The 15,201-nt window shown below is 31.8% G+C and overlaps 1 protein-coding gene across 1 annotated transcript in view; it reads left to right on the top strand.

The window, feature by feature from the left end:
- LOC111638513 (host cell factor 1-like) overlaps positions 1–15,201 on the top strand; it is a 198,798-nt gene that overhangs the window by 48,062 nt on the left and 135,535 nt on the right. Inside the window, exons 4-5 of the mRNA XM_023384229.1 lie at positions 4,309–4,500; positions 12,726–12,871. Coding sequence (XP_023239997.1) covers positions 4,309–4,500; positions 12,726–12,871 — 338 coding nt within the window. The remainder of the gene's footprint in view (positions 1–4,308; positions 4,501–12,725; positions 12,872–15,201) is intronic.

The following is a 15,201-nucleotide window of genomic DNA, read 5'->3' as shown; positions in this document are numbered from 1 at the left end:
AACATACATGAGAGTGAGATAAATAATTAATAATGATCTCACATGTTCCCCAGTAATTTTTTCTTTATTCTTTACCACATAATAAATAGTATAATGCTATCTCTCCGTATGTAGTAAGTTCTGCCATGCCATGGATAGGCTAATCTCGTCTCTTGTAATAATGCATGAGGATGTGTCATACGCTTTAAAAATTTCCATCTCCTCTAACCATTTCAGTTGGTCGGTCAATGTGAGGTGTGGTGACAATTAATTGCGCTCGAGTGAAATCCGCCACAATTTTGGGATCAGTTCCGTAAGTGGAGAGTGAGGTGGTGCATCTATTGCATTGTATATCAGAGATATGCTCTTTTAACCTAATTCTCAACGAACGTTTAGTCGATCCTATGTATACCAAATCCCTGTTAAACCGGTTATCCCTTAGCGGACTGTATAGATGCCTGATAGTCTCTCCATATTGGATCAGTATTTTCCGTTACATAACATGTCGAACAAAGTACTGCATCTCCTATATGTCAGGGTAACTTTTCGGTTTTATTGCAATGGTGCTGTACAAAGATGTCAAGAGGGGGTTGAACATAAGATGTATCCTCACATTTTCCATCGGTGTGGTGACAATTACAGCAGTGGCGCAAAGCCACTGCTGTAATTGTCACCACACATTGACCACCTGAAATGGTTAGAGGAGATGGAATTCACAAACCAGAGGTGTCCCCATGGGCAGTTTGGTCTCCAGGGATTTGTGTGAGCTGGTTATTAGACAATTGGAGAGCAGGATACTTCCTCCAGGACATTATCATTTACAAAAGGTATGTCGATGACATTATTATCTTATGGAGGACAACTCCCAACCTAACCTGCTTTCTAGGCGAAATGAACGACAATCCGTATGGGCTGTCCCTCGTGATGGAGCAACATAGTAGCAGCAGAGTCCATTTTCTCAATTTGGATATCAGATTTGAAGATTCCATCATATGCACATCTGTTTATTGCAAACCGTCTAGTATATCCACATACACACCAATAAGCTCATGTGATCCCTTCCAGTACAAGATGGCGGCCTTCAGGGCATTGGTTAAACGAGCCTATACGCACTCTTCTACTCATCAGGAACTCGCAGAAGAGTTAAAATACTTGGAAGACATTGCCTGGTTCCATGGTTACCACAAATATTATACGGAAAATCTCGGAGCACCTTAAACAGGCACAGGCTTCTTCCACTATTAGTGGAAGAAGCCTACTCCTATGTTCAACCCCCTCTTGAGGTCTTTGTACCGCACCATTGCAATAAAACCGAAAAGTTACCCTGACATATAGGAGATGCAGTACTTTGTTCGACATGTTATGTAACGGAAAATACTGATCCAATATGGAGAGACTATCAGGCATCTATACAGTCCGCTAAGGGATAACCGGTTTAACAGGGATTTGGTATACATAGGATCGACTAAACGTTCGTTGAGAATTAGGTTAAAAGAGCATATCTCTGATATACAATGCAATAGATGCACCACCTCACTCTCCACTTAATGGAACTGATCCCAAAATTGTGGCGGACTTCACTTGAGCGCAATTAATTGTCACCACACCTCACCAACTGAACTTGACCGACCAACTGAAATGGTTAGAGGAGATGGAAATTTTTAAGGTGCATGACACATCCTCATGCATTATTACAAGAGACGAGATTAGCCTCTCCATGGCATGGCAGAACTTACTACATACGGAAAGATAGCATTATACTATTTATTACGTGGTAAAGAATAAAGAAAAAATTACTGGGGAACATGTGAGATCATTGTTAATTATTTGTCTCACTCTCACGTATGTTATGTATTTTGACATAACTTTCTCTTGCGTTTGGACATTGATTGTTAAGTTCGAGCACTTCCAAGCATGTCATGTGATGGAATATACAAACGAACCGAACAATTCAAACTCAACAGTTCTCGGATTTGTTCAAATTTTTTCGTATTCGTGTTCGATCCAGCTGATTTACCTGAAGAACCCAGAAGGGGTTAAGAAAACATTCGTTTTGGAAGATTAAACTCTATACACACTGGTTATAGGTTCAAGTAGGTCATATTTTGCTATATACAACCCAGTGTGTAGTTGCTGTTTTATAAAATTTTCAATGTCCTTGTGGAGAGATATGAATATTTGGAGACATCATCAACTGGGCAAAGATGTCTGGGTGGTGGTTGAGCTACCGCCAACTGGGTACTGAACATCTAGACAACAAAATAAGTGATCAATGATAGACAAAGTAAAATTTTTTATTATTTTATTTATTAAAATTGCCATTTTTTCCTATTTATCCCAGTAAGTTTAAATAATAATTTTTAAGAAATGAGTTAAATGAGTTAAAAGAACAATTTTGAAATTACTAAACATATTTATACATCTTTACACCCCGAAACATCAATAAAAGTAGTGTAACAGTAATACTTAAAATATAGGAAACTGCATTTCTTTTATATAAGTGTAAACCTTCAAGCCTGTAGGAAATCTAATGTTGACTTGGGGCAGTGAGCCCAAAATATGTAGTAATGCTTGTATCAACTGGATAAAGATGAGAAAATGCCAAGTGTTTAAATAGTAGCACAAATTTTGTGTTAGAGTGCCAAAAAAAAATATTTATACATGTTATATATTTTATTTATTTATTTTACAAGTAAATAGAAAAGTCTCAACAGACAGTTGATATCTACCCCAAAATTAACAAGTATACATAAAAAGAAAAACAACAATTACATAAAATTGAGAATACATTACATTACACATTAAATTCAATATACATTAAAACAAAAAAATATAAAAGTTCTTTGAAATAATTTATTTTTAAAGAATTGTTTTTCTCTGATAAACAGTTTTTTGTTTGATAAGCTTTGTTAATTTCTTCTGATATATGATAATTAACAATGCTACAGTACATTGTTCCAAAATATTTCTTTTTCCTAAGTTGGAAATAACTTTTATAACTCATACCTCATAAGTTTTAACCATATTTATATTTATATGTATTTTTCCAATGTTTACAAAGAAAAAAATCTTCAATTCATATGCTTGATAAGCATGCAAAAAATTTTACTTTTGTTGCCCAATTAACTGTCACTCACTTGATTATCACCCAGTTGACTGTCATCCAGCTGCGGCTTGGACAAAAATCCAAAATTCCCTCAGGAGTTATTTTGGAGAATTCCCATTTTAAAGCATAATTCATTGACAAGGTTACCAATTATTGTTGTACAATACTATTCACAACTTAATGTTTTACAACTGTGGATTTCATATCCACTATAATTTTCTATATTTAAGGAAGGAAAGTAACCAATCTTTTCTTCCAATAATGTTAAATATTCTATTATAACACAAATAATTTCTATTTAATATTTTTTCATGATACAGTATATTAAATTTTTAAAAATATGATGTAATAGTCAAAAATACCAAATGTACAACAAGATAAGATAGGTTTTCTGTGGCATAGAAGTTAATTCACTATTTCATTTTCAATAATGAAATGAACAAATCTTAGTATATGATCTTTACCAGTAATGTCAGTGGGCTTGTCAATTTGTAAAACAAAATGTTTGGAAAGTTTATTGGTAACTATTTTCTCAATATCATCTGAGATATTTTTAATTTTGTTTTTTATTGTATCATCTGAATTAGAAATTTTCATAATTTTCTTTTTTGCTTTGTTTCCAAACATAATTTTTACTATTTCACAACATATTGGTAAAATAAGAAACACTACTGGAGTACTGTATGTGATTTTAACTTTACAGCAATTAATTCAGTTACTTTAAACAGCACAAGTTGTACCTTGTTAGATAATTTAAGCTTTTCAAAATAATTTACTTATTTAAAATGTTGTCTGCCACAAGTGTTATGATACTTGAAATGCAGCTGATGCTATTTTCAAATCACCTGAATGTATCTGCAACACAAGCTTATATATGACATTGCATGCCAATTAAAGCTGTCTTGTGATGAGACTGATTTCCTGAATTTTGATGTCTTATCCATTAGTGGGTTTCTACTTAAAAATAGTACTTATCTGATAAAATATTTTATCATATTTTAGTTTTTTATCGTATATTAAATTTTTGAATGTTTTAATCTAATTCTTTTAAACTATCTAACATTTTTTTTAATTACAAATCTTTTGCTAGTTTAATTTTTTTTTTAATTTAAAAGTGATTCTTAGTTATATTTCAGCTGATATTGTTTTTAATTTTAATCTCTATAAATTTTATAATTTATCACTATAAAAATCTATGAAAATAAAGAAATAATTAATTTCAGATGGCATGTCATGGAGTAAGCCTATTGTGGATGGTAGTCCACCATTACCAAGAAGTCTTCATTCTGCAACTCTTATTAGTCACCGAATGTTTGTATTTGGTGGCTGGGTTCCTTTAGTAATGGAAGATAACAAAGCTGCAACACATGAAAAGGAATGGAAATGTACTAATACATTAGCATCACTTAACTTAGGTAAGATAATTCTAATAAATCAAATTCTAATATTATTAGAAAATTAAAAGTAATTGACTTCCGCTTTCTTTGAATTTAAAGTTGTTTAGAAACATTCACTTTCGAATATTTCCAAGTACTTTCATATTTTTTACTAATCTATTTTTGAAGTGATTTTCAATACAGATGGACTTTTCAAACTGGATAGTCATGGGAACAGAATGATTTTGAGAGAGAGGTTTTTTTTTCCTAGATTTTTTGATATGTATTTTGGAAATAATACAACAAAGATAATCATGATTTTCAATGTTCAAAAACAAAAGATTCAACACATCTTTCAAATTTTCTTATAGTCTGTGGTGTCTTCTGTTGGTCTAAATGTTTTTTTTAATATACAAATATATATATTTATATTAACTGACCTTAAAATTAATATTTAAATTCTTACATTGCAAATAACCAGCTTCAATTATCATAATTTTTATTGAGAATCCATTTCTAAGGATGGGTAGGTAGGTAGATTTCTATCTGCATCTTTTCTGTTAATCATATCACTTTATAAATCCACTTCTTTTTTGCATATTTGATGCATTTTCTTTCTCTAATATCTTCTAAGATTGGAAAGAAGTTAAAAACTTGTCAAATAAACATTTAAATTATAACAATAAATAAATATAAATAGATAAAAATAATTGTTTCATCATTGTTCTCTTGCTGTTTTTTCAGCATTGCCTTTTACTGATAGCTAGCATGTAATTGAAGAAATGCCAGCAACTAAAATTACACTATTACAAGCAAAACAATTAACCAGCTGGGAGTCATATGGTGTTATGTGATGTTACAGGACATTTTTCAACATTTTTTATACTTAAAAATTTTGTTTAAAAAAATCTTAAAAAATTTCTACCTTGTTAACTTTCAACTTGGAAGACATGTACTGTACATGTACACTTTTTCAGTACACAAATACTTTTAGAGGGAAGAAATTGCTGGCTTATATGGGACTCTTTACATATAATAAAAGTTGAAGGAAAATTACATGAGTGTACTGTTGCAAGCAATGTTTGGAATCAGTGCAATTTGACACAATAGCAATTTAAAACTGGGAATTGAAAAACATTTTATTAATTTTATCAGTGTTATTCAGGCATTACAACAAATACATTTATTTGATAAAATTTTCATAAATTTTTAAGTTATAAAGCTAGAAATTTATGTAATCAACATTGTGCCAAATTTTTGATAGTCCATGCAATATTTTTGCATTTGCTTCATTTCTCATATAGATAACATTCCTGATTACAAGAACTTGCAAAAAGTTTTGATACTTTCTGTAATATTTCAAGTGATATTAATTTTTGAATTAAGGTAATTTATTTTTGATAACTGTGTTACTATATTATGCAAAAAATAAAAATAATCAGACATATCTGACAAAATTGGTTGTTAAATGTTAAAGACAACATTGTTCTGAATACAAAAAACCAATAACATTGTCATTTGACCCACTTATAGTGGGAAAGTAACTTTTGTTTATAAGGGTAATAAAACAATTAGCAGTTTATTGACATCAGCAATAGGTGTCAATCACAACTGTATTGATAATTTTCCTCTGGAGTAGTCTGTTTCAAAATTATAAACACATCCAACTTTTTCAATAACAAAAACATTAACAATAGTAATGTATTTATTATATTAGTATGTTGTTTACAACATCAATTTAAACATTTTCTGAAATTTTTAGAGCTATTTGACAATTACAAAAAAAAATTATCAAATTATCGATCAAAAATTTTTCAATTTTTGATTGTTTCAAAAGTATAAACGCAGGTGCTTAAAAAAATGATTTGTGATGTCTCAATATTTTTAGGTCCACCATTTGATTTAATTAATTCAAATACTATATCAGACATACATATTACTAGTTTTTGAAGTTGTTCTTGTTTAATATTTTTCCAACAATCCATGATAACTAATTTCAGTGCATTTACAGTATTGTACTGTCTGTTTTGGCTATAAACAAGATGACTCATAATGCTCCAAACATTCTCTATCAGGTTCATATCAGGACTCTGTGATGGCCAATCAATTACATTAATGTTTTTTCAGCAAACCAATTTTTAATTGACTTTGATGCATGGATGGCAGCATTATTATGTTGGAATTGCCAGTTTTATCACCCAATAAGTGATCCAAAAGTTATTAAATTTTGATACAGCAGTTCTTGGTACTTTTCTGAATTCATTCTACTTTCTATAAATACAATGTCTATTTTATCCTCCATCCAAATCCAATATCATCAAGAGCCTCACCTTGCTGTATGCTCTGATCATTCTGAGTTCTCTGTTCTTCCTCAAATCATGTTAGTAGTGGCAGTAACTGTCAGGTCCAACCAAGTTCCATTTTTTTCATCTGAAAAGACTAGTTGGATTCGCTCCTCTTTCCCTGTCATCTTGTCTATTGTCCATTTTAATCTAGCTGTTTTGTGCAATTGTGTTAATTTCGGTTTGGCAGCCATTTTTGTAAATTTGGCATTTTTATGATTATGCATACATCTCCATACAGTTTTTGGTGAAACTGCAATTGGCAATATTGATGCTGATTTTCTGACAGCCAACTTGTTGACTGTCAGAAAATGTAGATCGATTTACAGCACATGTAGATCGATTTACAGCTGCCAAAATTTGTCTTAGAGATTGTCCTGCTCCTATTAGTTGGTAAATTTCATGTATTTCCAACTCTTAGTGTTTTTCCACAAGGCATTGTTTTAAATCATAAAAAACCATTTAAAATTGGCCCCACATTTGTAATAATAAATGATACTATCTTCTGGTGACAACTAATTAAACCAATAATTAATTAAAAACTTATCATACTAATTTTATGCACCTGTGTCTATATTTTTGAAACAATAAAAAATGAAAATCTTTGATAATTTTTTTTGTAATTGTCAGATAGCTCCTAAAAATTTCAGAAAATGTATAAATTGATGTTGTAAACAACATACTAATATAATAAGTACAGTATATTACTATTGTTAATATTTTTGTTATTGAAAAAAGTTTGGTACGTTTATAATTTTGAAATGGAATGTAATAGTTTTACTATCCTAACCTTGAAAGACAATGTATCCTTCTCCAATTACAAACAAACCTGATGTCATTCCATGATACATGAGATAATTTACACTGATGTGAAATTTTGTGTTTATTTTATTGCTTTATTGGATCAAATTACAATAAAGTAAACATAAATGCATTTTCATCAATTTTCAAGTATTTTACATCATCAGAAAGAAAATAAAATGCAGAAATAAGATATAATCATAGTTTCTGATGTAATGCTGATAATTTCAGCTTTGGAATAAAAATTGGCATCCTGAGATGCCATGCAAGCATTCAAAGGCAGTTAACCTCACACAACTGCCACAAGGTTAAAGTGATTAATGTTTAATACACTGGTTATATTATCAATCACATGTTGAGACTAATAGCACAAAAAGACAGTTTTAAAATACATATTTATTCAAAGATAATTATATTAAGATTAACAACTATAATTGAAATCTTATTACAATAACCAAAATTTTAAAGTTTACTTATATTTTAACTTGTCTGTTTTGAAATATACTAATTTTAACATCTGTTAATAAATAAATGTACAAAACAAAAAGTAATAAAATAAAATAATAAAAATAATATACTAAATTCCTTTTTGTTTTTAATTGGTAAGTTAAATCAATTTTCCAGTTTTTTTGGAATGGACGAAGATTATAGCATTTCCTGAATTAAGATTTTAATTGTTTTCTTGATAAATATAGTTCTTGGATTATTATTATTATTATCATTAATTTTAATAATGTTTCAAACTAGTGCAAATTTGGGCATTACAATCAATATTACTAACTTTCTATTAATTAAATGTTGTTATTTATAACATCTCTCTTGTTAACTTTAAATTGCATAGATATGGAAGTCGTACCAATTTAGTATGTGTTCATTCTACAGTACATTAGTACGGTACAACTTCATTTATAAACATTAGTATGGCTTTATCATCTAATTCTAGAATTAAATGATAATGCTGATATGGAATATATTAGCATTATATATGAATATATGAACATTTATAAACATTTCAAAGTCTGATGTTTTTATTAATAAGTTAAATGACTGCCATAAAATATCCTAAATTATTTAGTAAATATTAATTTAATTATAATTATTAAATTTAAGAGATGGCACCTAATGTCTACCTCTAGTACCAAATTATTTAGAATTTATTTATTAATAGTAATGGTAAAGTAGCCCAATATCAGCAGTAGTTTGGATGATTTTCTATTAACTTGACCTATCTTCATCATTAATCACAGATCATCCTAAACTGGACATAGATTGAACTGAAATACTGTAAAACCTGAAATGTGGAAAATTGCTGCTGTTTTCTATGTTGTTTTTGAAGCCATGTTTTGCGAATATATTGGACTTCAAACTCACATTTGAGTTATAAATAAACACTTGGCTTTATTTCCATCATTTTTAGTTACTGCTGTTTTGTCATTATTATGGCATTTTTTTCACAGTATATCTATCTAATATGGAACATGCGATACGTGAATAAAAAGCTATATGTGTTATACTCTATTATTCATTTGTATTAGATAAGACTTGTCAAAGATGGAAACAAACAAGTATTGAATTGAAAAGCCTGATACAAAAACATTAGATCAAATATATCAGTACATATATATACAATAAACAATCATCAAACCCAAACTTCTGTACTAATCAGATTACAGGTAGCCCCCGTATAACACTGCTTTTATAGCATGGGTTCACTCTAACACAGTTCAGGAATTGGGTAAAACCCTTGTTCAACATGAAATGTAATAAAAGGTGTGTTCTTTTATACCTACGCGCGAGCATTCTAATTTTTTTCGTGGCTACTTTGAATGCTCTTTCAACAAATAATCCATTTAATGGTTAAATTTTACACTTTCACTTTCACTTTGTATAAATCTTTATTTCCGAAGACGGCCTCAGGTCACAGAGCACCACCGAGGTTGAGAGCAGAATGTTTACAAGCATAATACATGTAAAACAGGTTACATAAAGAGAATATTTTAGATTACAGCTATACAAGTTTTAGAATTCAATTAATATACTTGGCAAATTATTGACTGCAGAGTAGCCAAATACTTACATAAAATAACTTGCATAGGAGTTGATTACATAAATACATGGTAACATACATCAGGTATTATTAACAAATGAACATATGATAATATAATACCAAATATTATATCAATGATAAACACATATGAACATTTTATAGATAATAAGATAATACAAATATAAAGGAATGAACACATACAAATTAATGTAATATAAGAACATAATAATAGCAAATAGTAACAATGCTATAAATACATAAATGAATACATAGATGAGATTCTTGTTATGCATCTCTAATACAAATACAAATACACAATTACAGTGGAACCCCGGTTAACGAACGTAATCCGTTCCACGAGTCCGTTCGTTAACTGAATTGTTCGTAAACCGAAGCAATTTTTCCCATAGAAATTAATGCAAATACAATTAATCCGTTCTAGCCGTCAGTATTTTTGTAATTTTATTTGTAAAATGGGTTTTATTTAATGAAAATATAGGAAAACGTGCTCATAAACAGTCGATCTAGGTTAAATTTTCGGAAAAGGGGAAAGATTTAACGGGTATAAAAACATCACATACGATCGTTAAAGTTCTAAAATGACAGATAGCAGAAAGAATAGGCTAAATTATGAGCGAAAGGCTTATAGGTTTATCAACAATCTCTGATCAGAGTCGACGAACAGGTGTCAAATAAACGCCTCCGAACAAACCTTTCTTGTGACCTGATCTGGTTTCAGTTTTCACCTGGAGACAATGAAGAAAACAATCGGGAAGCGAGGAATGGGACGCAGGACTAATCGTAAGGTGAAATTCAAGGAAGAAATACTATAAAAACCCGAATCTCAAAGTCAAAACGCAGTTTTCCTAAAAATTCTATGGCGATTAATCTGTGTCGTCTTCATCTGGATTAAGCCTGAAGTCGTGCCTGCTAAAATTTGTGTTGTGTCTCGCGGACCGCTCCAGTCGTTGCAGCTCTGTCACCTACCATCACTTCTGTGACCGAGCGAACCCATCTCGTCCGCTCTGGGGCTACGACTGATCAGCTTGCACTATCGTAGGACCAGCGATACGCCACTGCTCAATGCCGGGAGAAAATACTGTAGATAAGCCATTTCCAACTATATCAAATATGTAAGCATCTTCCCGTTCTAATAAACTTTTCACTGTAAAATACTTGTCATCTTTGTCTCCTCCGCCACCACCAACGTACGAATGGACCCTAGACCATCACCGACACACGATTAACTGATTTTCCCTAAAAGTCAGCAAGCTTACAAATTTGACACAAAAAGCCGTTAAGTTCGTTATCCGAGTTTTGTTCGTTATCCGAGACAAAATTTTTCCAAAATAAAAGTTCGTTAACCGATTTGGTCGTTAACCAGGACGTTCGTTAACCGGGGTTCCACTGTACTAAGCATTGTATATCTCTCTTATATCAGTTTTCACAATATCCCAGTCTATTGTGTTACATAGCTTTAACAAGAAACAGTTAACAGTAGAATAGTACTCAAAAGAGTATGGATTAACATTATTACCATACAATATGTTACCAACAATACCAATGCATAATATTGTTAACAAACTAAGAGAACATGTAATGTAATAGTACACTATGAAACCCAATGTGGTGCAACAAACATAATGCATTGAACTACGTGGAAATGAGTTATCATGACACTGAAAATGCAGTTAACACGTAATGTTCATGTTATTATGTGTACATTAAATAAACAAAGCAGTACAAAATTTTGTGCCTGGTTCGAGAAAACATCAGTCCATTGAGACAAAGTGACCTAATTAACGGTAGTTCTGTTGAAATAAGTATCAATAGTTCTTTAAATTCTACAAAACAGTTTTTGTCTTTGACAAATATGCCAAGGCTGCAAGGTCAATTTCTTCTGGTGGAAGTAGAGTGGTGATGGTAAAACGCTTATCATCCAACATAGGGCATTTAAACAGATAGTGTTTTACTCCATCTGTTTTGTTACAAATTTTGCACAGTGAGTTTTTCGATTTGCCAAACCCGTGAAGGTATTGGTTTAAACTTCCCATGTCCAGTAAAGTATAGAATTGGACCAATTTTTGGTCAATGATTGGAAGAGTAGAATCTGAAACCTTGAGGAAAAACTCCTTTGTAAGACATTAGCTATGCTCCTCCCATTGTCTTTGCCAAATAGTGGAGGCATTTTCTTTTGTTTGTCTTAAGATGTGATATTGGGGAGTGGCATTATAGCTTGGCCATGCAGGCAACTTGGTCAGCCTGCTCGTTGCCAAAAACACCAGCGTGACTCCTGACCCAAACGATGGCATACCTGTTGATATCTTTGGCCAATTCCAGCAAGATATCGTGGACTATAGGTTAAATTTTACAATTGGGACCTTCTTTTGCCTCTAAAAGCTCATATTTTATAATTATGGATTCCTCCATCATGATACTATCACTAGTGCAGGCACTGACATCTTTTTTTCTTTCACCATTGTTCCTAAATGTCACAAACAGCAGCACACTTCTGTTATAGTGGAGACACAGAGCGACCGCTAGTAACGAATGCATCCAAAAACCGTTACCAGTTGATGTTGCTCATGCTGAGATCATCATATAGAATAAATAATCCTCTGGTAAAATGTTTACTTAAATAATAAATAAGTATTTTACCCATAAAAAAAAATAATAATAAATTCGATTTAAAGAAGGATTTAACAGCATATTTTTTAATTTGTGGAACATAACCCTCCTTTTCGCATTAGTTCTTTGTTTCGTATAACATGGCAATTTTTTGGAACGTAACTCCCATGTTATACGGGGGTTAACTGTATTTGATCTAAATTAATCCCACATTTATACACACTATTTACAGTATTTTCCTTCAGATATTCTAAATTATTAAATGTAATTTTAATTATTAAGATGAATATGAAATGGCAATAAGACATGCCCTCATGCAAAAGAAAAAATCTGTGTGATTGATCTACATAACATTGTTGAATTTGTATTTTTTAATTAAAATTCTATTTTTGTGTGATTTTATAGAAATTCAAAATATAATCAAAAAATTTTTATACTTTTTACAGAAACAATGACATGGGAACCATTAGCAATGGAAGTATTTGAAGAAGCTATACCAAGGGCACGTGCTGGTCACTGCTCTGTTGCTATTAATACCCGTTTATATATATGGAGTGGAAGAGATGGTTACAGAAAAGCATGGAATAATCAGGTTAGATACACAGTATATGAAACTAATATAGTAAAGGTATGAAAGACAATATTGCTCGGATTTGGATTGTGCTTTTCTCCCATTATTTTAGAAATTTAAGATATAATAAATAAATGAATATTTTAAATAATAAATTAGAAAAAATAAAAAAGAATGATATATGATGTTTTTTTTTTTTAATTTATTTGTATCTCAAGATTGAAAAGAAAGGAGCAGACATTACCGAAGAATATTAATATATTTTTAGAACTTTTTTTATATGGGATTAATTTATTTTATATTTTCATTATTATTATTATGCTGGGTTTAGTGGGTTAAACTCAGTTGACACTGGTGGCTGTGTACTATGCCGGACAAGACTCAAGGCATAGCAACCCAAAACTAAAATTAAATAAGTGTATCAGTGTCTGTATTCAGGAATTTCCTAACAATATGGCATGTATTCAATATAGTGGCCTTCTGTAGTGTGATGTATGTATTTCTATTCAATTGTAATGTTCCCAGGCTTTTGTGTAGTGTGTGTGGTATCACACCTGTACAGGAGTGAATGACAACAGGTACAATAAACACCCTTTCCATCCTCCACAGATGCCTTATTTCTTGGGCAAGTTCTGTGTACTTGTTAATTTTTTCAGTGCATGTGTTTTGTACATTGTGAGTATTTGGAATGGCTATGTCTGTAATGTATGTGATTTTATTGTGTTTGTCAATGAGTGTGATGTCTGGTCTGTTGTGGTAAATTGTTTTATCTGTGATTATGGCTCTCTTGTAGTACATTTCGTGCATGTTGTTTTCCAATACTGTCTGTGGAATGTATTTGTAGTGTGGCTCGTGGATGTCTAATAATTTGTGTTTGTTTGCAAGCTCTTGGTGTATTATATTTGCTATTTGATTATGTCTCTGTAAATAATCTGTCTGTGCCAAGAGCTTGCATCCAGAAGTAATGTGTTGTATAGTTTCTGGCATGATGTGACATTTTCTGCATGTGTCATTTGTGAGTGTTGTATCTTTGAGTATGTGTTTTCTGCAGTTTTTAGTATTTATGACCTGATCCTGTATGGCAATCATGAATCCTTCCGTCTCCCCAAAGAGGCATCCCCGGTCTAACCAGCTGTTTGACGCAGATTTTGTCAACAAAATCCTGGGCCAGGTCATAAGGATGCCTGCCATAGAGTGCCTTTCGAGCCCACGGTTGCTTAATGGTGTGTATGCTTTTTATATGTTGTGTGAAGATGATATGAGTGTAAGTTTAATGGTATGTTATTTGAGTCTGCTAGAGTTACTGTTTTATGTAACTGTGATGTTTCTTGTTTCCTGTAGAAAAACTCTCGCAGTGACTGTATTTGTTTATAGTGAAGGTTAACTATGTCAATCAGGTCATGTTCGCCATCTTTACGTGGAAGGGTTAATCTTTCTGTGGCGGATTTAGGATGATTAGTAAGTGTTGTTCTTGTTTTCCTTTGAGTTGATCAAGATCTGTGTGAGTCCAATGTATAACTCCAAAAGAGTATGTGAGTACTGGGATGACGTGTGTTTATTGCTTTAACTGTGTGTTTTGCATTTAACTGTGTTCTGAGGATAGCATTTAACTTACTTTGATATTCTTTAATTAAACTTTGCTTTATTTGTGTATGTTCTGTTAGTTTGACCTGTTGGAATTCTAAATACTTGTAGAACTCGCCCTCTTCCATGGATTCAATAACGTTTCCATTTCCAAGTGCAAAATCTTCTTTCTTCAGGATTCCTTTTTCTATGTGAAGTTTTTTGCATTTGTCTAAGCCAAACTCCATTTGTATGTCCTTGGTGTATGAGTGTGTGATTTGTAGGAGTTGATGAAGTTGTTTTTGTGTGGATGCATAAAGTTTTATGTCGTCCATGTACATGAGATGTGACAGTGTAAACTGTGTTGTTTTTTCTTGTCTGATATTGTAGCCGTATTGTGTGTTGTTTAACATGTTGGATAATGGATTCAGGGCTAGGCAGAACCAGAGAGGACTCAAGGAATCTCCTTGAAAAATTCCTCGCCTAATGAATATTTCGTTTGTTTGTATTGAAGTGTTACTAGCCTTGAGATGCAGTGTTGTTCTCCAGTGCTGCATAGTGTTTTCGAAGAATGCAATGAGTGATGGATGTATTTTGTACATGTGTAGAATATGTAGAAGCCAACTGTGTGGAACACTGTCGAATGCTTTTCTGTAGTCTATATATGCCATGTGTATGTTTCTGTGTTGTTTTAGTGCTTGCCATAGAATGATTGAATCTGTGAGTAACTGTTCTTTGCATCCCCTGTGATTTCTACGGCAACCTTTTTGTTGTTCTGTAAGAGTGTC

This window comes from Centruroides sculpturatus, unplaced genomic scaffold (genome assembly GCF_000671375.1).
Source record: "Centruroides sculpturatus isolate CEXI.00-Female unplaced genomic scaffold, Cexi_2.0 scaffold1124, whole genome shotgun sequence".
Classification (NCBI taxonomy): Eukaryota; Metazoa; Arthropoda; class Arachnida; order Scorpiones; family Buthidae; genus Centruroides; species Centruroides sculpturatus.
Note: the sequence above shows the minus strand (reverse complement) of the source record. Positions and strands in the feature narration are given on the sequence as shown.